At 27.6% G+C, this 22,607-nt stretch overlaps 1 protein-coding gene across 1 annotated transcript; it reads left to right on the top strand.

Moving 5' to 3' along the window:
• The first annotated feature begins 381 nt into the window (after nucleotides 1-381).
• LOC107625310 (protein NRT1/ PTR FAMILY 5.2-like) lies at nucleotides 382-15,956 on the top strand. Its single transcript, XM_016327927.3, has 4 exons — nucleotides 382-642; nucleotides 5,221-5,438; nucleotides 13,395-13,960; nucleotides 14,935-15,956. Exons 1-4 carry the CDS (start codon nucleotides 504-506, stop codon nucleotides 15,824-15,826), a joined length of 1,815 nt encoding a protein of 604 aa, XP_016183413.1. The 5' UTR covers nucleotides 382-503; the 3' UTR covers nucleotides 15,827-15,956.
• The last annotated feature ends 6,651 nt before the right edge of the window (nucleotides 15,957-22,607 follow it).

The raw sequence follows: 22,607 nt of genomic DNA, 5'->3' as shown, positions 1-22,607 counted from the left end.
CTAGTCTAATGACAAAATTCTCCATCTAGTGAGACGCATTTTTTTCAGTAAAAAAAAAAAAAAAACCATAATAGAGCATTGGTCCTAAGTTCTAACACATAGCTAAGATAGCTGAATTAAAAGTCATTTATAAGCTATCAACGCTACAACAGTACAACCCACCAAGAGGGGATACAAAAGAATTTTTCTACAACCGATAAGACAGGTCCATTACACACCATGTTCTGAATTTTTTAAAAAGCACTTCAGTTATTTCTCTTAACATCTCAACCGTTTTTATTTTTTTATTAGTATCTAGATGGCTATTATTTATGGTATACTAATGTACCAGTCAAGTACACTGGTACATGTGAAAGTCTTCCAATTAGGAAAATTTTGGATTCTAACTTCTAAGTGCTAAAGGGGGAAATACAATACTCGTCTTTGCGTACGAAACAAACACTAGCTTCTGTATATTACTGCTTCCTTCTTTTCTTTCTCTTTTGAAATAATCAAGCAAGTTCATGAGTGTTAATATGGAAGACGGTAGAGTAGTGATGAGTAGTAGTAGTGAGTATACACAAGATGGTAGTGTGGATCTTAAAGGAAACCCTGTTCTCAAATCCAAAAGGGGTCGCTGGAAAGCTTGCTCCTTTGTTGTCGGTAACTCTCTCTCTCTCTCTCTCTCTAATTGTTCCATTATTTTTATATAATATATGGATTTTTTTTTTAAAGTTAAATGTTTCAACAGGAACAGTGTATATAGAGTAAACAGTGAGTATAGGTCTTTTCCTTTTTAAATTATTTTATGTTAAACTTTTTTTTTTTTTGAAAATAACAAGATTAAACTCTAAATATTTAGCTATAAAAATTATAATATTATATGATAAAATTAATTTTCAAAAATTTTAAACTCATCAAAATACATAAATAATTATATTTAAAAATAACAAATCTCTTCGATAATAAAGGTTTTCTTCTCCTTGAGTTCTGTAATCTTGGTCAAATATGTTTGCTTCGCGCCATACATATACATAATTTGTTTATACAAAAGATTCAGCTGGAACATTTTTTAGGAGGAGCCGAAAATTCTTAGTCTACACACATTTACCCATGACATAAACATATGTATTATGTAATTCACTACAATCATTTGAAGCCTAGTATTAACACATAAAGAGGTGCGTGGTATACTTCTTGTTCTTTTAGTGTCAAAACTAAAAGCACTTATAATATGTAAAAAGAAAGGAAAAGTATAGGTAAAAAGTTTTTAACTAATCAATTTTAAACAATTGTAATTAATAATTAATAATTTTATATTTTTAAAAAATAAAATTTAAATATCACTAATTAATAATAATTAATTAATATAGAATATAATTTAAAAATATTTATTAATTTATTGTTAGTTAGATTTTTGTTAGTTATCTAATGAGATCGTATAAAAAAAGAAACTTGAATTGTCTCTTAGCTTAGTTTATACAAAAGAAATACATTGCATCCACTAAAATATTGATATCAATAAGATATATGATGTAACTAATTTTTTTTTATGAGGATAAATTGTGATTTTGTCCTTAAAATTTTTTAAATATTTTTTAAAATATTTCTGAAATTTTATTATTTTATTTTTTTAATATTTTAAATATATTTTAATTATACTTTTAGAATTAATTATCGATTAGCATATATACTGATATAGTAACTTAAATTTATATAATTATTCTATTAAATATATAATTATTGATATGATAAATAGTTTTGAAATAAATAATTTTATGATAATTTTTTATAATCTTTTACCTTAAAATAACCTAATTTATTATCTTTAATTATAAACAATTAAAAACATGTGAGAAGTAAGACAAAGAAACTTGTCAGTTGTCACTTACCATATTTTTACTCACATTACCTAATCAAATCTATACATCCGGCTGAACAGTTTCGATCCACACCCAAAATTATCCACAGAAAGAGGCCAAATTAAAGATATTATTACTATTCTTGTACTACGAGTCTATGACTGCTTTTCTAGGCCCTTCTTTATAAAATGTGGAATTCAGAATGATTTGGTTTAAAAATTTTATTTTTCTTAAAATGTTTATTACATATATTCATAAATATAATTTTTTTACGATTTAAATCCAAAACTTCTTAATTAAAATGTAAGATATACTTCTTATTTTGATTAAGCTTACCATTATTATTATTATTATTATTTATCAAAAGAGATTCGAATCTGTAATTTCTTAGATGAGTATGAAGAAACTATGTCATTTGAGTTATAATTCATTAGATATTATTATTATTATTATTATTATTATTAGGTTGCGCCCCAAACTTGTTGTACCAATAAATATATTCTCATAATTTAATTTGTTCGTTGTAGCGATTTTATTCCAACTGCATGACATCGGACTATTGGTATGTTATAGGTTGTTAGGTAGAACTATTTATTTCTAGTACCGTTACCTAATTATACAGCACTCATCAACGTAAAAAAGAGCAATTATTATTGCATATACTTTAATGTTGTGATCGATCGCCACAAAAGAAGAATCTAAAACAGTTGAGCTGTTCTTAAATGTAACGTAAAAATTAGTACTATATACAGATTTTTTATTTTTCAGTACATTATATAATAATCACTCTCATTTGCCTTTATAAGAGAGTGTAAATCACTCTCTTAATTTAATTGATACAATTAATTTATTTCTATAATTAATTATTTTTTCTCATTTAATTATACTAAAAGTTAATGTTAAATTTAATGTGAATCAAATTCCAAAAATTTCTCTCTCATTATTACTATATGCATTTATAATTTTATAACTTTTTTCTTTCAAATAAAAATCTCAAATTCTTATATTTTTAATTTTTTAAAAATTTCAAATTACCTCAACACATTTTAAAAAAATATAAATATTATACGTATAAAATATGAATATTAAATTAGAGAATTTAACAACTTTTGTTATACAATTCATATTTTACATATAAATTATTATAAAATAAAAAATAGAAAATAAAATATAAACAAAAATTAAGAAATAACATTTTAAAAATAATTATTAACGCGTCATATTAAAATCAATAAATAAGAATACGTATAAATAGTAAATAAAAAATATTAAAATTATGACTCTTTAGTGTACATATAAGATAATTTGAAATATATAACAAGACACATAGTTTAAAATTTAGTAATATTAATTATAAAAATTTATTAATTATGAATATTATATATATGAAATTATGGATGTTATTAATATAAAATTTTGGATGTTATTAATATGAAATTTTGGATGTTATGTGTACCTTATCTAACTATGAATGTTATGTGTATGAACTTATGGATGTTATGAGTAAATTTGCTAATGGAATAAATTAATTTAAGTATTTGATATTCCTTTTTCAAATCTAATTATAGTAAAATTTGAAAATATATGTAAATCAAAATAAATGATTTCACTTTGAAAAATATGAAACAAATTTTTAAATTATCAATGATTTAAAAAATTATACGTTAATTTAAATGTATACTATCTTAAAAAAAATTAAAACATGAATCATAATTATTAGTGTATATATGAAATAATTTGAAATATATAATAAAATATAGTTTAAAATTGCATAATATTAATTTTAAAAATATATTAATTATAAAAATTATGTGTATAAATATATATATATAGATGTTACATAATAAATGAAAAATGTACTTTTGTTATTATTATAATATAAATTAAAAACCATAAATATAAATTATGTATATTGAAGGGGCCAAAAATTGATAAGAATATAAATTATATATATTGAAGGCCTTTCTATATTTATTTAATAAGAATATAAATTGATAAAGTATGTATTTATAATATACTATTAAATATATATAATTAATATTTTTATATATAATAAATATTGCAATAAAAACGATAACGCGTGAAAGCATTCTAATTAAATTTAGTTCATCTAATTAAATAAAATTAAAAATAGAAGATTTTGGCTGATTTTGGTTCCTAAGTTTAGTTACTAAACTTTTCTCATATAATAATCATTACACAGTAATTCGTACTTATATAGCTGAGTTTTTTAGACTATATACTGTGATATATAATAGCCGTTTTATGTGGATATAACAATATCATTTCTTTTTTTTAATATTTATCTAGATAAGGGGTGTACTATGCATGGCAACAATTTAATACTTAATCATATAAAGAATATGTATTTAATGTTTTACAATATAAATTAGTTACATCACATCTTATTAATAATATGACAATAAATTAATTACATCATATCTTATATTGCCGGACCTGCTAATTTTAGTTTAATTATACTGAAAAATAATTTAATACTTAATCATATAAAGAATATTTATTTAGCGTTTTACAATCTAATAATTAAGTTATTAATAAGTTGTTGTTAAAAGAAATGTTTCATCGTGTTTAGAAAATATATGTAGAGGAAAAGACTAGTTAAAATAAAATTTTATACATTTGTCAGAATAGCAGTAGTATAATAAGTCAATAGTAATATTTTCAGTCAAACTAAAATTAGCAGGTTGGATAATATAAGCGGCTATATGTATAATATGCAAAAAACTCTAGAATCGATTTTACATTTTCAATATTTTGTATTTTTAAAATAATATAAATAAATATTTTTATTTTTTTATTTTTTATAAAAATAAAATAATAAAAAATACTAAGAAATAAAATATTACTAAAATATTATAAAATTATTTATTTCAAAAAATTAAACTGATAGAAAGAGATACATAAATAATTATATTTCTATTATATTTTTTTTTACACAAATTTTTTTGTTAGCTTTTTTATGTTTTTAGCATAGATTTTTTTTTATTTGTTTTATCCTAAAAAACTGATAGAAATAAATACATAAATAATTATATTTCTATTATATTTTTTTTACACAATTTTTTTTGTTGGTTTTTTTAAATTTTTAGCATAGATTTCTTTTTTCATTTGTTTTATCCTAATATTTATTTTAGGTTATTAAAAATCAAACTCTAAATTTTTAAATTATAAAAATTTTAATATCATACATAAAATTAAATTTTTTTAAATTTGAGTGAAGAAAAACAAATACATATATTATTATATCTCCAATAATATATATACCCTTATCTTATTGCTAAAATTGGATTGATTGATTTTTGGTTGAATATTAAAGAATAAGATATATATTAATGAATAATGGTAAATGCATATGCAGTATACGAGATATTCGAAAGGATGGCATATTATGGAATATCATCAAATCTGATATTGTATCTGACAAAGAAGCTTCATCAAGGAACTGTTACAGCTTCGAATAATGTAACAAACTGGGTTGGCACCATTTGGATTACTCCCATATTTGGTGCCTACATTGCCGATGCTCATCTTGGTCGCTATTGGACCTTTCTCGTTGCCTCTATCATCTATCTCTTGGTATGCGTTATTTTCAACAATATTCATGCTTTTCTTTCTCTCGCATTTCTATTTATTTCTTTAAATTAAAATATCATATTATGATAGTAAACTATTCATCAGTCACATGGCAATGACAAAGTTGCTATTTGAAAGAAAAAGGAAAAGGAAAAGTATTTTCTACATCTAAATATATTAATTCGTTTGATAAATCTACTAAAATTTGGATTTGGTTGTCATTTCAACATATTTTTTTAATATACTTTAAAATCTTTATCATTTATGGATAACTTTGTAGATATAGTTTTTTGAATAATGAATACGCTTTTTTTTAACTCATATATATATATTCTGTCGATATAACCATTTATTTTTTCATTATTTTTAATTTAAATTTTTATAATCAAAAGATATAGAATTTAATTTTTTAATTCAACAAAAAAGATTTTATAGTAAGATAAACACAATAAAAGAAACGTCTTAGAAAAAATTAAGTTTTAAGATAACAAAGTCTTGCACAAATAATCATATTAAATATATCACTATTCATATATCTCTAATTAATATTTTAAATTTTAGAATAATTAGTTTCATTACCAAAAGATATACATATGTTTTATTGAGTATTATTTTTCCTAATAATATAATTTTATGGTATTTTTTAGGTTCATAATAAGAAAAAAAATTATAAGAAAAATAATAGTGATTAGGGAATGCATTATTTTATTTTATTCAACAGATATATATATCTCTTTATATCTTTTTCTTTGTTGCATTTTTGCGAAATAATTTTTTAAATATTTTTTGAAAAAGGCATCTGTTAAAAAGTATAATATGAAAAATTTTCATCGATGGTTGGACTTGGACTATAATTAAGTTTAAAATTTTCAATATATTTATTAAATAAAATACTTCATCAACACTTTTTCCATTTAAAAACCTTAACCTTTAATATATCCTTATTTCTGTGTGTCTCTATCTAACTTTATGTACTATATATACACTTCAATTGTTTCTGTAATAAATGTTCATTGGACTTTCCAGCCGCCAAATAAGAACAGGCAGTAGTATATAACTACATATTAATCTCTAGTCCATGACATGTTCGAGGTTTTCAACTCCCAACCCCTAAACTAATTTATGGTGGACTTTTATTTCTGTCTGTCTAAGATATAGTACTTACCCTCATTGATATATATGGTATTGACTTAAAGCAGCACGAACTGAAAATACAAGTCTTAAATGTGAAATATATATAATTAATTTTCATCAAGACTTTTCTAAACATCTTTTATTTTAAGTACTGGAGGAAGTACCTTTTTCGTTCTAAAGTAATTTATAATAAATTTTGAAAGAGGCCAGTGTAATATGAAAAAGAGAAAATATAAACAACTTTATTTAACAAATCTTGTAAAAAAAATTTAATAAAATAATTTTCCTAATTAAGTAAACTCTAAATTTGTGATAACCATGCATTATATTATATATATAGCACCAAAAGAAGAAAATTAACGAAACCTCCTGGCTTAATAAATTGACTTTTAGGGTTTGCATAATTAAAGACTATATACATTTTTCTCTTTTCTTGAAAACACTCTTATAGATATATTTAATAACTTCTTGTCGTTCTATTCATAAATGAAAAATAAGGACACAAATTTGAGTTTGACTTTCATATACCATATGTTTGCTAGTGGACTAATAATGTTGACATTTCAGCCATGCTCTGATGATTTTCAAAGCATTTGGTGAAGAAAATTAATAAATTACAGAGACTAAATAACTTAATAGTATATATATCATTATTTTTTAAGAAAAATCTTCTTTTCATACCAAAAATTAAATTAAACTTGTAGGTCAGTTGTCATGGAAACATATTATTGGTTACTTAAATTAAAAAAAAAAAAGAAACATTCCGATGAGCCAGCAAGTTAATTAATTTAATACCAATTAATTTTAGTTTTATATTATTTCATTTTAAAACGACGTGTAACTGTGTCAGTTAATTTTAGATCAAAACATACAAATGTTTTTAGCTCTTTAAATAATATCTTAAAAAAACATTTTTTTAAAAATTTTACTTAGACAAACCATATATAATAAGAGGGACAAGTATTGACTAATAGGATTAATTATCTAGAATATAGATTTATTTGATATTTTGATCCCTCAATTTCGTTCATTAAGAAACATCCATCCCCATCTTTATAACTTGCATAGCTAACTCAGGTCACTAAATAAAGAAGAAGGGAAAAAAAAAAATAAGCATGTTGAGTTACTTCATAGTAATTAGTAGACACAACATAAATTTTGAATGTTTTGAACAAGAAAATGCAAAGCTCCAGTAGCAACCAAATAATTTTAATTAGGTGATTTCTCCGATCCTGTAATAACTTAATTATATTAAGGGTAAAAGTTATTCCTTTTATTAGTTGGTACTGTTTAATAAAAATATTATGTGTATACTAAAAATTAGTCATTATAATTATAATTATATATATATTGTTTAATTTATTTAATAAGTATTTTATATAGGTAGTTAATTTAATAGCATCTTTTTTATATATACTTTGCATGATTGATTATTTAAAGTTAAACATTGTCAATTTAATGTAAAATAAATTCAATTAGTCCTTTTAAATTCAAATTAAATTTAAGTGTCTAATATCTCAAAGAATAATAATTAATCATATAAGGGTATTTTAATATTTTAAAATTATTCCTCAAAGGTTTTTTTGTTCATTTTAAAAATTAATTATAGGAACATTTTATTCTTTTTAAATATTTAAATATATAAATTTATAATACAATTCAACATGCTGAATTCTAAGGGAGTATTTTAGATATTTGAAAATTAATTATAAGTAGAGTATTTTAGTTTTTTTTTTAACATTAACACTAAAACGTTATTTTACTATTTTTAGTCTTTTAAAATGAACTATAAGAGTATTTTAGTACTTTTAAAATTAATATTAAAAGAATATTTTAGCCTCTTAAATATAATCCGTAGATATTTTAGTCTTTTTAAAATCAAATTCAAATTTTGATTTAAATAGATATTTTAGTTTTTTTTATTTAATCCTAAACGTTTATTTTTTTGTCAAAGTATAAAAAAAATACTTTACTCCTTTTTCAATATTACTGAAAAAGATATTTTAATATTTTTATAGTTAATTAAAAAATATTTTAATATAAGAAAATATAAGACATATTTTAATTTTAAGTTCTTATTAATATTTGGGTGAAAGTATAAGAAAATATATATATAAATGCAAATGCTGGTATTTAAAATATAATTTAATTATTTGTTGATGATCAAGGTTGCGAGAATGATAAAGTGATTGATTCACTAATTTAATGGTACGATTAGAGTTCAATCGGAGTTCAATCAGTTTAATTAAATATTAAATAAAATTATTAAAAATTTAACATATAATTTTAAATATTTAAATTCAATCATTTTTACTTAATAAAATTTAAAATTTTACAATTTTATCTAATAAATTATTAATAATTTATTAATAAAAATTCATAAACAACTGCAAATATTAAAATTTATAACTAAAGCAGATCAAATCGCACAGTAAATAACAAACATAATGTTTAATATACATGCAAAAAAATTCAACCATAAAAAATCATTAACATAATTTATTTTCTATAATTAGCAAAAACATTTCAAAAAATCAACAACCCAAAATAAGCAGACATTAATAAAATTATTATTATTAATTTAGCAACTCAAACTTAAATCCGACAACTCATAATTAAACCTAACTCAGTAACTCAAAATTAAATAGGACCAACAGAAAATCAGCAACAACATTATTCGTTCTCATAATCAGCAACAACATTTCAAAAAATCAGCAACTCAGAATAAATTAAACAAACATTAACAAAATGAATATTATTAACTTAGCAACTCAAACATAAATCCAACAACTCACAATTAAACCTAACTCAACAACTTAGAATTAAACAAGACCATCAGAAAATTAGCAACAACATTATTTACTTTCCATAATCAGCAATATTTCAAAAAAGCAGCAACTCACTAAGCAAACATTAACAAAATCATTATTATTAACTTAACAACTCAAATTTAAACCCAACAACTCACAATTAAACCTAATTCAGTAACTCAAAATTAAACAAGACCATCAGAAAATCAGCAACAACATCAGCAACATTTCAAAAAATCAGCAACATTTCAAAAAATCAGCAACTTACAATTAAACTTAACTCAACAACTCATAATTAAATCAGGCCATCTGAAAATTAGCAACAACATCATTCATTTCTCATAATTAGCAACAACATTTTAGAAAATCAATAATCAACAATAATTAAACTAGAAGTCAGAACAAAATAACAACAATGAACAATGAATAAAATTAACTCAAAAAACAACAATTACCTAGAAAAATAATAATCAACAATCAACATAACTAAATTCAGAAAAACAACAATTAACTCCCAAAAATGAAATTGAAGAAGCAGTGTAGGATGGAGGCTTACGAACTCATAAATTCACAATAGCTAAGCAGAAATTAACAAACTCAGAATCAGAAAGTAGAAAACTAAATAAAAGTACAAACACAAGCAAAATTAAATTGAAGACCGGCAGTGAAGGAGGAAGCCGAGTGATGGCGACAGAAGAAGGAAAGTGAGCTCAGACAGAGAGCAACTGACAACTCGAAGAGGGACATTAGCCTCGAACACACACACAGAGAGCTCGAAAAGATGACGACTGACCGAACAACCTTCGCGATGGCGACGCCACCAATTCAACGCGTCCTTCGTGCGATGGTGACGAGAAGAGGAGCGATGAGAAATGAGAAGAATGTGACGACACCCACGCTTTATCCCCGCCAGTGGCGAGAACACCCTCTATTGGAAGAGAAGAGTTCGGCGATGAGGATGGTGATGGAGCTAGCTGGGCTTAGGGTTAGGTTTCAATCACGATTTCAGAGAGTAAAAAAAAGGGGTGCTTTTTCCTTCTTATTTTTTGTTTTAAACAAGAGCAAAACGGCGTCGTTTTTAAGGGATGCACTGAATAAAAAATCATGAATAAATCCGATCAATTCTAATGTTTCATCGATTAACTATCAGTTCGACCAATTCTCTGACTGATTTTTTATAGAATAGTTGTATACTTCAATCGAACTGATTAAGTGATCGGTTTTTAGTTAATCTAATTGAACCAACTAATTTGATTCGGTTTTCATAACTATGTTTATAATATAACATTAAATTGACACATATTTAATCTTAAATAATGTCAACTAAAAGAGTTAATCTTTACCCTTAGTTAAAGGAGGTATGAAAAAAGAACCATCTTTTAATCATCATTACGTATGTTAATTAGTCTTAGAATTTGTAAGCCATGAACTTCTCAAAAAAAAATATTTTTTAATTGATTTTTTTTTAAAACAAATTTTTTGAAATAGTAAAAAATGATTTGATAGTTGGATATTTTATATTAAAATATTTTTTTAATAAAAAAATATTTTAAAAATAAAAAATATAAATTATAACTTTTAAAAAATATATAATTTTATTTTTTTAATATTTTTATTTTTTTTATAAAAAATTTATTAAATATACTAAAAAATAAAAAAAAAATTTTAATAATTTAATAATACTCAAACAAACTCTTATATTTTTTCATATATACACTGAATATGACAGGGATATATATATATACAAAAACACTAAATTTTTCAAAATGAGACATCCGTAATATGATAATAATACAACATATGTATACTTTCAAGTTGTATAGTATTTAAACATACATAAAATTCATAGTACTAATATTTTGTTCTTTAAATTATGAAGAAAAAACATAACTAATCAAATACATTATCATACATATAACACGCATATACACAAATGAGTAATGCTATACATTTAAATCTTTTTATGAACCAAATTTAATTAAGTTAAATAATAAAACTTGAAATAATGTAATGAGCGAAAATTAAAGTTCACAGATATCGATAAGTATACCGAATCGTTCAAATAATATCATAATAAGTAAATATCGTTTCCACGAGCATTAAAGGGCTGAACAAACAAATATCAGATTAAATACCTAATTAGATTAAAATAACCTAGATTGATGAGGAATCCTAAAATCTTGAGTGCTTGAACGCTTATGGATAGAGACTTGAATGTTGATTTGAGAAGGCAGCGATGGTGAGAGTCAAGGGGTTCAGAGATATTTATACTTTTGGAGAAATCAGACCTTATTTACTTATTTTAAAGTTTGTAAAGATCTTTCACGATAAATCTTTAGTAACTGATTTCCAATTTCTTGGTTCCTCAGTTTATCAAACATTAATTAGTCCTCAATTAATTAATCAAAAGATTAAGCACAAAAAGCTGATTTTAGATTTAAATAAGATTTAAAAGTAGTCCTTAGTTCGAAGTATATGTCACGTATTCAAACTAGTCATATTCAGTTAAATCTTAGAAGAAAACACAATTTTCAAAAGTTGTTATAATCTGAATTATATGTCACTTATTCAAAATTAGAGTGATTGAAAATCATGTATATGTCGCACACTAATTAAACCACTATTCTTAGCCGAATTTAAAGAGTCATGTGAAAGAGTTTTCAAGTTTTAATTTAAATATCAAATTTCTTAATTATAATAAAAGAATTCAAAAGATATTACCATACCTTTCGATACCACTAATCCGAATGAAGAACGAATAACTCAATCATGAAATAGACCAATGCACAACTTCAAAATAAAATAAACATAGATTAATAACCCATAGAAAACATAAACGGAGCTCCTAACTGTTTGACAAAGGATTAGTTACCCATGAAAAAGGAAAGAAAATAATAAAAAGAGATTATGGAGGAGCATGAATCTCCTTTTCTGTATGTCAACAAAGTTCATTTATTTATATCCTAAATTCTAGAATTTAAATTCAAACTAAACTAATCTTATCTTTCGGAGAAGAAGATAAGATAAGTATCCTAATCTTATCTTTCGGATAAAAAGATAAGCTAACTAATTACTGATTTGTAGATTCAAAATTTAAAACACTAATTCAAATCAAATCTAACAACCGAATCTCTTATGTTTGTAGAAAGGAAAAGTATAGGTAACTGATATTCTAGAATTTTCAACATTTTAAATGTGATTAAGACTTTTAATGATGTGAATAATTAAGCTTGGATCTTAGTGGTTGAATCCTAAGTGTTGTAATTGCTTTTAGACTGGTTTGGATTAGAGGAATTTTGAAAAAAAGGCCAAAATTACACTTCTAGGGGGTGCAAGACCGTCGGACATGGAGACAGGCTACGGGGCATGCTAGAGTCGTGCATGGGGTCCGCCAAGCGTGGATGAAAGGCTGCCGAATGTGAGGCCCATCTGCCGGGCGTGGGGAAGGTCCGCTAGGCGTGCGTGTTGTTTTGGCTCTACTTTTTCTTAGGACACGCTTTTCTTAGGTTACGCTTTTGCTGTTTTTGTGTTTTTTATTGTGAAAAAGCTTTATTTTTTGCTTGTTTTTTAATGGAAAATTCCTGTAAATATAAAAACACTATCTCAACTCTAAATATTTGATTATTTATTAAATACTATTAGAAAACATAATAATTTTTATTGAAACCTTAGAAAATAAATGAAAAAAATCTTAAAAATTATTTAAGATAATGTGTCATCATAATACTAGTCATAACTAATTTTTATTAAATTATACTAATTTAATTGGACTTGATTAACAAAAAAAACCTTAAATATGTAGCATTATTTTATAAAAATATCTTTGAGTGTCGAATACAGAACACGTAAGACCCAGAGATATATTACACATTAACACATAGTGTGCCCATTATGTTTTTAGGTGGTGAGTAGCCTATTAAATATTCAGATCTTCTTAAATAATTGATAATGTTGTTTGATTAACAATTAATTTATTAATCAACTAATTTATGTGTATTGACACATTTGCAAGCAGGGTATGTCTCTACTGACATTGTCAGTTTCCCTTCCAAGCCTAAAACCACCTCAATGCCATGAAGCTGATGTAACAAAGTGCGAAAAGGCCTCAACACTTCACCTAGCTGTATTCTATGGTGCACTTTACACTCTAGCATTGGGAACAGGTGGGACCAAACCCAACATTTCCACCATAGGTGCTGACCAATTTGATGACTTTGACCCAAAAGAAAAGAGCCACAAACTCTCCTTCTTCAATTGGTGGATGTTCAGCATCTTCATTGGGACCCTCTTTGCAAACACTGTCCTTGTGTATATACAAGATAACGTAGGGTGGACTTTAGGGTATGGTCTTCCAACTCTTGGCCTTGCATTATCAATTATGATATTTTTTGCAGGGACACCCTTCTATAGACACAAATTGCCTTCAGGGAGTCCCTTCACTAGAATGGCCAAGGTCATTGTGGCTTCTATAAGGAAATGGAATGTCATTGTTCCTAGTGACCCTAAAGACCTATATGAGCTTGATTTAGAAGAGTATGCAAAGAATGCGAAAGTCAGAATTGACTCAACTCCAACATTGAGGTATATATACACTATTGTCCTCCATCGTTTTATCAATAATTGTCTTTTGATAAGGTTAAATTTTTTGTTTAAGAATACGTTTTTATTTTAGGTTATGTTGGATTGGGAGAGTAAAAGTAAGAGTAAGTTTTATATATTTCATATAAAACTCAAATAAGTAAAATTTACTTTCACTTTTACCACAACCAAAATACTCTTAATGAGTTTCAATGTAGTATTAATAGTGTAGTTTTAATTCTTTCTTAATATATGTGCTAAAAGAGAGATAAAAAATGTGCAATTTAACTTTGGGCAATTTTTTTCGTATATCGGGACATTTTTTGTAAAATAAAAAAAATAGTTTTTTTTTTTTTAGAATTTTATAAGAATATGAGAAGAAATGCAAACAAAAAAATTGCTGTGGCGATTTAGAAAAATCGTTGGCTACGATTTTTGAAATTTAAAAAAAAAAAAATAGAAATGGCACTTATCAGAACTGAGGAGTTCAAATAAATCGGTGCCATTGATTTCTCCTTTCCATATTGCAGTATTTCACATCATTAGATCACGCCGCAGTAATATACATATTGACATCGTATAAAAAAACAATTGAAGAATGCTAGAGGGCAATAAATTTTGTGATTTGTAATCATTAATTAATCATTAATATTTTTAATGGTGTGAGATTTTATTAAATGATATGAAATTACTTACTTTTTTTTTTTGGTTAAATGCTGGCCAAATTTTAATAAAAGTGTTGACCCTAAACTTTCTCAAAACGATTTGCGTTAACTTCTTAAAGTTATTGAGCAATAAGTCAAAAAGAAAATGGAAGTTATTGATCAATAAAAACACTGAACTTTCTCGGTACATATTCTCAAGATTAGTATATACTGGCAGTCCCTTTTTGCATCTTTAATTTTAACTAACTTGAGTGGCGAATTGCACGTTTAAAACTTCATATATAAAATACACTTGACAAATGGATTATGCAGGTTTCTGAACAAAGCATGTGTGAATACTGGTTCAAGTCATAATGCATGGATGCTATGCCCTGTTACACAAGTGGAGGAGACAAAACAAATGCTTAGAATGATCCCAATCTTAGTTTCCACATTTGTCCCTAGCACAATGGTTGCTCAAATCAACACCCTTTTTGTGAAACAAGGAACAACACTTGATAGAGCCATTGGAAGAAGCTTCAGTATCCCCCCAGCAAGTTTAGGTGCATTTGTGACACTCTCAATGCTCATATGTGTTGTGATCTATGACCGTTTCTTTGTGAAGATTATGCAAAAGTTAACCCACAATCCAAGAGGAATTACCCTTCTTCAAAGAATGGGAATTGGACTGGTAATTCACATTGTGATTATGGTAATTGCATTTTTAACTGAAAGGTATAGGCTTAGTGTTGCAAAAGAACATGGATTGGTCCAAAACGGAGGACAAGTTCCACTAAGCATATTCATATTGCTACCTCAATTTGTGCTTATGGGAACTGCTGATGCATTTTTAGAGGTTGCAAAGATTGAGTTTTTTTATGACCAAGCACCAGAGAGCATGAAGAGTTTAGGCACTTCTTATTCCATGACATCATTAGGAATTGGGAATTTCCTTAGCACTTTTGTTCTCTCAACAGTTTCACACATCACCAAGGAACATAGCAGTGAACACAAAGGCTGGATTTTGAACAACTTGAATGCTTCCCATCTTGATTATTATTATGCACTTCTTGCAGTGCTCAACTTCTTGAACTTGATCTTTTTCTTGGTTGTTGTGAAGTTCTATGTCTACAGAGCTGAAGTTTCTGATTCCATAAAACATCTTGCCGAAGAATTGAAGGAAAAGAAAGCTGTTGTGTCAAACCAAGTCATACCAAGAGATTAATTTCGTGATATGGATGTTTGAAATGTGGAAGAGAAAACAACTAGCTAAAATGGATTAGTTCAGAATATACATAATGTATTTGAGTTTGATATATTCAGTCTAATTTATAACATAATCACCTTGTTTGGGTGAGCTTTTATGAAAAATCTTTTTTGAAGTAATTTTTTTTAAAGATATTTTAAAATAATAAAAATAATTTTATATTTAAATATTTTATATAAAAATATTTTTTTATTTAACAATTATGTTTGGATATAACAATATAAAAATAATTTTTTATTTATTTACAATATTAAAAATATCTTTTTTTTCAAGTAAAACAAATCTTTTAAAAAAATAAATTGTAAATTTAAAAAAAAAACATATTTTTTTATTTCTCTAGTACTTTTGTTTTTATTATTAAAATTTTGTCAAACACAGTAAAAATAAAAAATAGTTTTTTAACAACTTAATAACACCCAAACAAACTTTATATGTTTAAAAAAAATATTTAATGGTCCTAAATCCATTACATTTTTTTCTCCTTTCTTCTCCCATCAAATGATTATGATTTTCTGATCAAGTTTAATATATATTTTAAAATTTAACTATATTATGTGTGCATTAAACTTAGTCATTACAATCGGTTACTAATATAATCACTACAAGAATTTTGGCAAATAGCGGCAAAAATTTGCGAAGGTTATCAAAAACTGCTGCAAAATAATAGTATTGGTCAACGCAACGAAAGATGTAGTCGCTGCTAAAAACTATGTTTAACAGTGGGTAATGCAATAACAAAATTGTGCTGCCAAGCCGGTTGTATTTAGTGGCGGTTAAAACCAAACCATCGCTATATTATTAATTTAGCGACAGTTTTTTTAACCACCACGAAATTACATAATCTTTATACATCATTTATATGTTATTTTTTTTTAAAAAAATCAATCGAATGTCATTTGAATAAGTTCACATGCAAATTTTTTAATACTGTGCTAATCCAATATCTTTTTTTGGTTTTAAAACAAAAACGTAAGCAAACTAGAACGAACGTAAAAGAAAGAAGGGTTCAAAAAGACACACAAACAATAACTCATATGGAGAAGATAAAAGAAATAAAATATAGTAAGAAATTTCACAGGAAAATAACCAAGCACACAATGACCAATATAAGAGACAAACAAATTTGGAAGGAAGAAGGGAATAACAAGACTAAGCCGCAGTGCGGTGTTCTTATATATATATATATATATATTTTAGACTAGGACATAAGAAAAATACGGAATTTTGATACCGAATTTGATATAAGATGAAAAATCAAAGAAATTAACTCTTTTATCTCAATTTGATTCCCTAATGCAACAGTTAAGAAAATTACTCTACCTTTTTTGTTCACATCGAAATTTCTCAAAAAAATTCAAAAAAAATTTCATTTATCAAAATTAAGGAAAAAAAGTGGCTATAAAGTTTTAGAGATTTTTATACCTCTTGAATTTTTTTTTGGTTTATCAAACGGTATCCCCCAACCCGACAGGTTAAGAACTAATCCGTCGCGGATCTGAGCTCCATTTAAGGGTCTGCCGCTGGCCAATGAGTTGCTGCATGTACAAGGCGGAGTTCGAACTCCCGACACTTGCTTAAGCGGACGAGTGAGCTGACCACTTGACTAACCCAAGTTGGTTATACCTCTTGAATTTAAACCCCTAACTCATGAGTTCACTCAAATAAAATAAGACCAAATTATAATTGGGCCTAAACCAAACAACAAAATAAAATAAGTCTTAAAATAAATACTAAGAAAGTGATGCTTATTTGATTCAAATTGACTAACGAGAGTCTTCAATGCAACTTGTAAATAGTAAGACGTTTGACTTTCCATAATCGTTAATAATTTTCTTACCCAATTCTTGATGCATCTTCTGAACAAATGATTTAGCCATGTTTGCAAAATATTCTTTTATTTTCTTAGTTGTTGCTTTTGTAATTGGACGAATTGGCATATGATAGTTTTCAATTTGTCCCATAAAACTCGTATCATGAACCCAAGTCTTAAAATCAAATATCAGCAAGTCCATTACATCATCAATTACTAGTGATTTCTTCAGATTAAATTTTTCTTGAAACATCGTATTGACCTGACTAAAAATACTCTGTCATGAATCTACATACTTCACGTGCTAGAGGATCTAAAAAATCATCTAACTATGATTTTTTGTTGATATTGAAGCTCCTACATACAACATGTACATCATCTTTTAGTTGCTGTCCATCTATACACTACAAGAAAAAAGGTCTGTTGGCACACTTTTTTCTTGCCACGCTTTTAAAGCATGGCCAAAAGTGGTCAATGGCCATGCTTTTGCGAGGGTGACCACTGATTTGTGATTTAGCCACGCTTTTTTTTTTGCCATGCTTAAAAAGCGTGGTCATAGAGAAACGAGAGTGGCCACTGATTCAAGATTTGGCCGTGCTTTTTTTTGTCACGCTTGAAAAGCGTGGTCATAGAGGAAAACCGGTATGCTTAAAAAGCGTGGCTAATTTGTCTTCCAATAGTTACCTTTTTAAAGCGTGCCCATATCCTATGTTTATTTGGGCACCCTACAAAAGCGTGCCGATAGAGTTTCCTATCCCAAAATTTAAATTTTCACCCATTTTTTTTCACACTTTACTTTTTTTTCTAAGTTTTCAGTTTTAACCCTAAATATAACAACATCATACACTAGTTTTATTTTGTTTCCATATTCACTTTTAACCCTAAAAGAATAGCCGTCACATGTTCATCTTCATCGCACCCATCTCGCCTTCATGTTCATCCCATCCCTTCCTCTAACCTTCTCACCCGGACCTCTCTCTGTCGCACCCTAAATGGTGTTGTTTTGAATTAAAAAATATTAATTTCGAAACCTAAACCCCAGATTCAGTTCGTCCTACTTCCTCCTCACTCCCACTAGCAGCAGCAGCTCTGGCCCAGCAACGCTCTCCACCGCTGTTGCCGGCGTTGACACAGACGGTGACGCTTACCTCTCCTGTATCCCTCTGGCTCATTGCTACTACTACATCTCTATCGCTGAGTTGCCGCCCAAAAATCGCCTGTGTCCTCGCTTTTCTGGTATCCGTCGAATGACATCTCTGCTTGCTTCTTCGGCGTCATCGACGGTAAGCTCCTCGTCCTCTCCTGTGGCCTCTGTTCATCCCTAACCCCTATTGGTCCTCCTCCTCGTCCTCATCACTAACTCCTCTAGCCTCTTGCTGTTCGAGGATAGTGGAGCTCATTGCTCTCACTTGGAGATGCAGTCAGTAAGGAGTTAGTGTGATAGTTAGTTAGATGTAAATAAATTTGGTTCAATGACTTCAATCATATAAATAAATTAAATTAAAAAAAGGCTTAGTCAGTATCTATAAGAGTATTATTATTATTATTGTTTTGGTCGTTGTTATAAATTGTTTCGGAAAACTGGTAAAGCCAAAAAGCATTCTTTTGATTTGTATACGTAGGATTACTTACTGAGTTTAGTTGTTCACCACTGACCTTCAATAGTTTCCTGGTAACAGAACACAAATTCAGATTGATGTGGGTTGTAGATTGAAGAGGAACAGCGTCTGCTCATTCAAGTTTTCAGGTGTTGCAGAAATTCCATAGTGCATCTAATTCTATTTCCCCTATAATTTGAATTAAGCAGGTGCAGTTTTGTGAAACTGATTTCAATTTTATTTCCTTCTTGTTGCTGCAACTTTTTTTGGTTTTACTTTTTTGAATTATTATATGCTTAGTAGACTAAGCAGACGTGCTTCTCCTCTGCTGCTGCTCCACTTCCATGGCTTTTTGTGGGGCTCAGAAACCCTGGTGACAGGTACAGAGGAACTAGACATACTGTAGGTTTAAACGCTTTGGTAGCGTTTGTTTTGAGATATTGAGACAGAGACTGAGAGACTGAGACTCAGTATCGTGTTTGTTAATTCAGAGACTGGTACTAAAATTTCTGTCTCTGTCTCTAAAATTTCAGTATTTCAGTACCTCCAAAAAGTAGGGACACAGGGGACTGAAATTTTTAGAGATGGAGACTGAAATTTTAATAACATTTTATACCTAGAATACTTTCATTTCAATTAATTAATTTCAATTTTACCCTTTGTGCAAATTAAATTAAAATTTCATTTTTGTTTCAATTCCTGTCTCCCATTTTGCACCAAACAGAATACTGAGATTTATTTCAATCCCTGTCTCTTAGTCTCTGTCTCTCGGTCTCAGTATTTCCGTCTCTGTCTCTCCACCAAACACTACCTTTCTTTTGCTTTCCGTTAGTTTGCGCTTCTCTAGTTACCACTAACCATCCTGTGCAGGTGGGATTTGAGATGATTGATGCATTTTCTGCGTCAGTAGGAATTCCTATGAATACAGTCCACTGCAAAGCTCTCTTTGGAAAGGGTTTGTCCCTCGCACTGGATTTATTATTGTATTTGTTTGTTTCTCTTTCAACATGTGTTGGATTTCTTGACTTTCTCTTTCAGCGGTTTTTATTGGTAATATCCTTGTTTTCCTCGCCAAGCCTCAAACATATATGAATTTGAGTGGTGAATCAGTAAGCAACTAAGATGTTCTTAACAACGGGTCTTTTTGTTTATGCATCAAGATACTTTTGTTACTGATGCCAAAATTACCTTAACCATTAATGCCTTTGATTATTTACTTAGTTTCTTAAGTTGACAAACAAAATTGAGGGACAATTGTTTATTGATTAGCCTTTGGCAGTCCATTTTGCTTGGAGTTTCCTTAGAGGATTTAGGCTAGTTGTGGTGGTTTCCTTAGAGTAATTGTTTTGCTACGATACTATTAATTCAAATTGGAGAGAGCTGAAGTAGCAGGAAAGTGCTTGAGAGAAAGTTCTTTGAGTAGTTAACTATTCATTTTGTTTTAGTAATGTATTTTGCTTAGTATCCTTGTCCAGAACTTGTTTTATTTGTAATTTCTTCTCTTTTACTGTAGCTTTGCAACTATGGAGTTGTTATGTGATCCATTAATGAAATGCTTCTTGAAATTTTGGTCATTTTTAACTAGCTTCTAGATGTTGTTCTTTGTTGTTAGTAACAAAGTCTCTGTTGCAATGGTGGATCATGTAAATATGATTAAAGTGTTGTCAGAATTTTGTTGAAAATTGACAAAAAGAGGTAAGAATTAGGATGTTAGAATTGAGGTTGTGACTAATTGAATGATGCTGTGTTTGATTTATTGAATGATGATGATGTTGAAAATTTTGTTTGTTAGAGTGCAGAATTTGTTGAAAGGCTAAAAGCCAAGTTTCATGATTGAGTAAATTGATGATACATGCTAATGATTACTTGAGATGATTGAAAGAACTGAAGATTGATGGTTTAGAAGTTACAGTAAACTCTCGTTGCAAGTATAGTTACTAAACCAAGCAATCAACCGTTCTTACAAACGTTTTAGTTGTCACAAGTAAACAAACCCCTTAAAAATTGATAACCGAAGTATTTAAACCTCGGGTCGTCTTCTCAAGGAACTGCAGGGAAGTATGTTCTTATTATTGGTTATGAAGATTGTAAATTGGGGTTGTGAAGGTGAGGAACAAGTAATTTAAATTGCAATTAAAATAAGTAAAAGACTGTAAAATGAGTAAATAACTGTAAAACACACTTTTGGCAAGGTATGAGAAATTGGAAGTCCTATCCTAGTTACCCTTATCAATGATGATGAAAATTAAATCTTAATTCCACTCAGTTAACCTTTGCTAGAGCAAGGGAATGTCAAATGACTAATTAGTTTGATCCTCAAATCCTAGTTAATCCCTAAGGAAAGATTGGGATTATTGAAGTTCAATTCAATTAGCAAAGATAACGATTATCGATCACGTTGAGTTTGATAACTCCTGAGTTACTGATTTCTTAACCAAGACCAAAAGGGGAAAAATAATCTACTGGAATAAAAATGTCTTCAGATTGGAAGCAACAGTAATATAAATAAAAGAAAGCAATAATAAACTGAAATACCTCAAATAACATTAATTCAAAAGAATAATCTGTAACATAGAAGAATTCATAAACTAAATCGAGAAGATAAATAAAAAGGAATATTGAACCTGATAAAAAGAGATAATCCTGAAAGCAAAAGAAATCCTAAAAGAGAGAGGAGAGAATAATGAAAAGGAGTTAAGGAGCAATAGAATAATGAAAAGGAGTTAAGTAAATGTGCATTAAGGATTGTATAGGAGTTAAAAGTCCGAGAATAAAAATTCACAATCCAAAATGTAAAAAGATTCATGTTAAGTAGGAAAAACGTCCATCATGCCTTGGTTAGAATGTTAGAGAGAATAGTGAAAAACCAGAAGAGATGTTTTGAAAGGTAAGTGAGTTAGGAATGAAAAAGAGGTTAGGAAGTTAAAATTAGTGAATTAGTAAAAAGAGGGTTAGAGTAAGTGGCATGATGAGCATTTTCTAAATAACGAGAATTCACAAATTAAAGCAACAGATAACTCAAATTCAAACAAGGAAGTTAAGGATGAATCAAATAAAAATAGCAAAAAGTGGAATTGAATCATCCAAGATGCAATTTATAAACCAGGAAATTAAAAAGAATACGAAAGCTTGCCCTGTCATTCATGAATTGGTTTGGTAAAAGTTGAGTAAAGTAGAGTGCAAGTTTGCCAAAACCAAAACAGGAATGAAAATCAAAACAATTTACAGAAATTTGGGCAGCATCCTGGCTAAAATTGGATGTTCCCAGAAAATAAATAGCAATCAGAATAGCTCATATGAATTAAAATATAGCTGCAATTACATAAAGGGA

Source organism: Arachis ipaensis, chromosome B2 (genome assembly GCF_059453495.1).
Source record: "Arachis ipaensis isolate K30076 ecotype BB chromosome B2, ASM5945349v1, whole genome shotgun sequence".
Classification (NCBI taxonomy): Eukaryota; Viridiplantae; Streptophyta; class Magnoliopsida; order Fabales; family Fabaceae; genus Arachis; species Arachis ipaensis.
The sequence above is the reverse complement of the archived record's forward strand: the minus strand, read 5'-3'. Positions and strand labels throughout refer to the sequence as shown.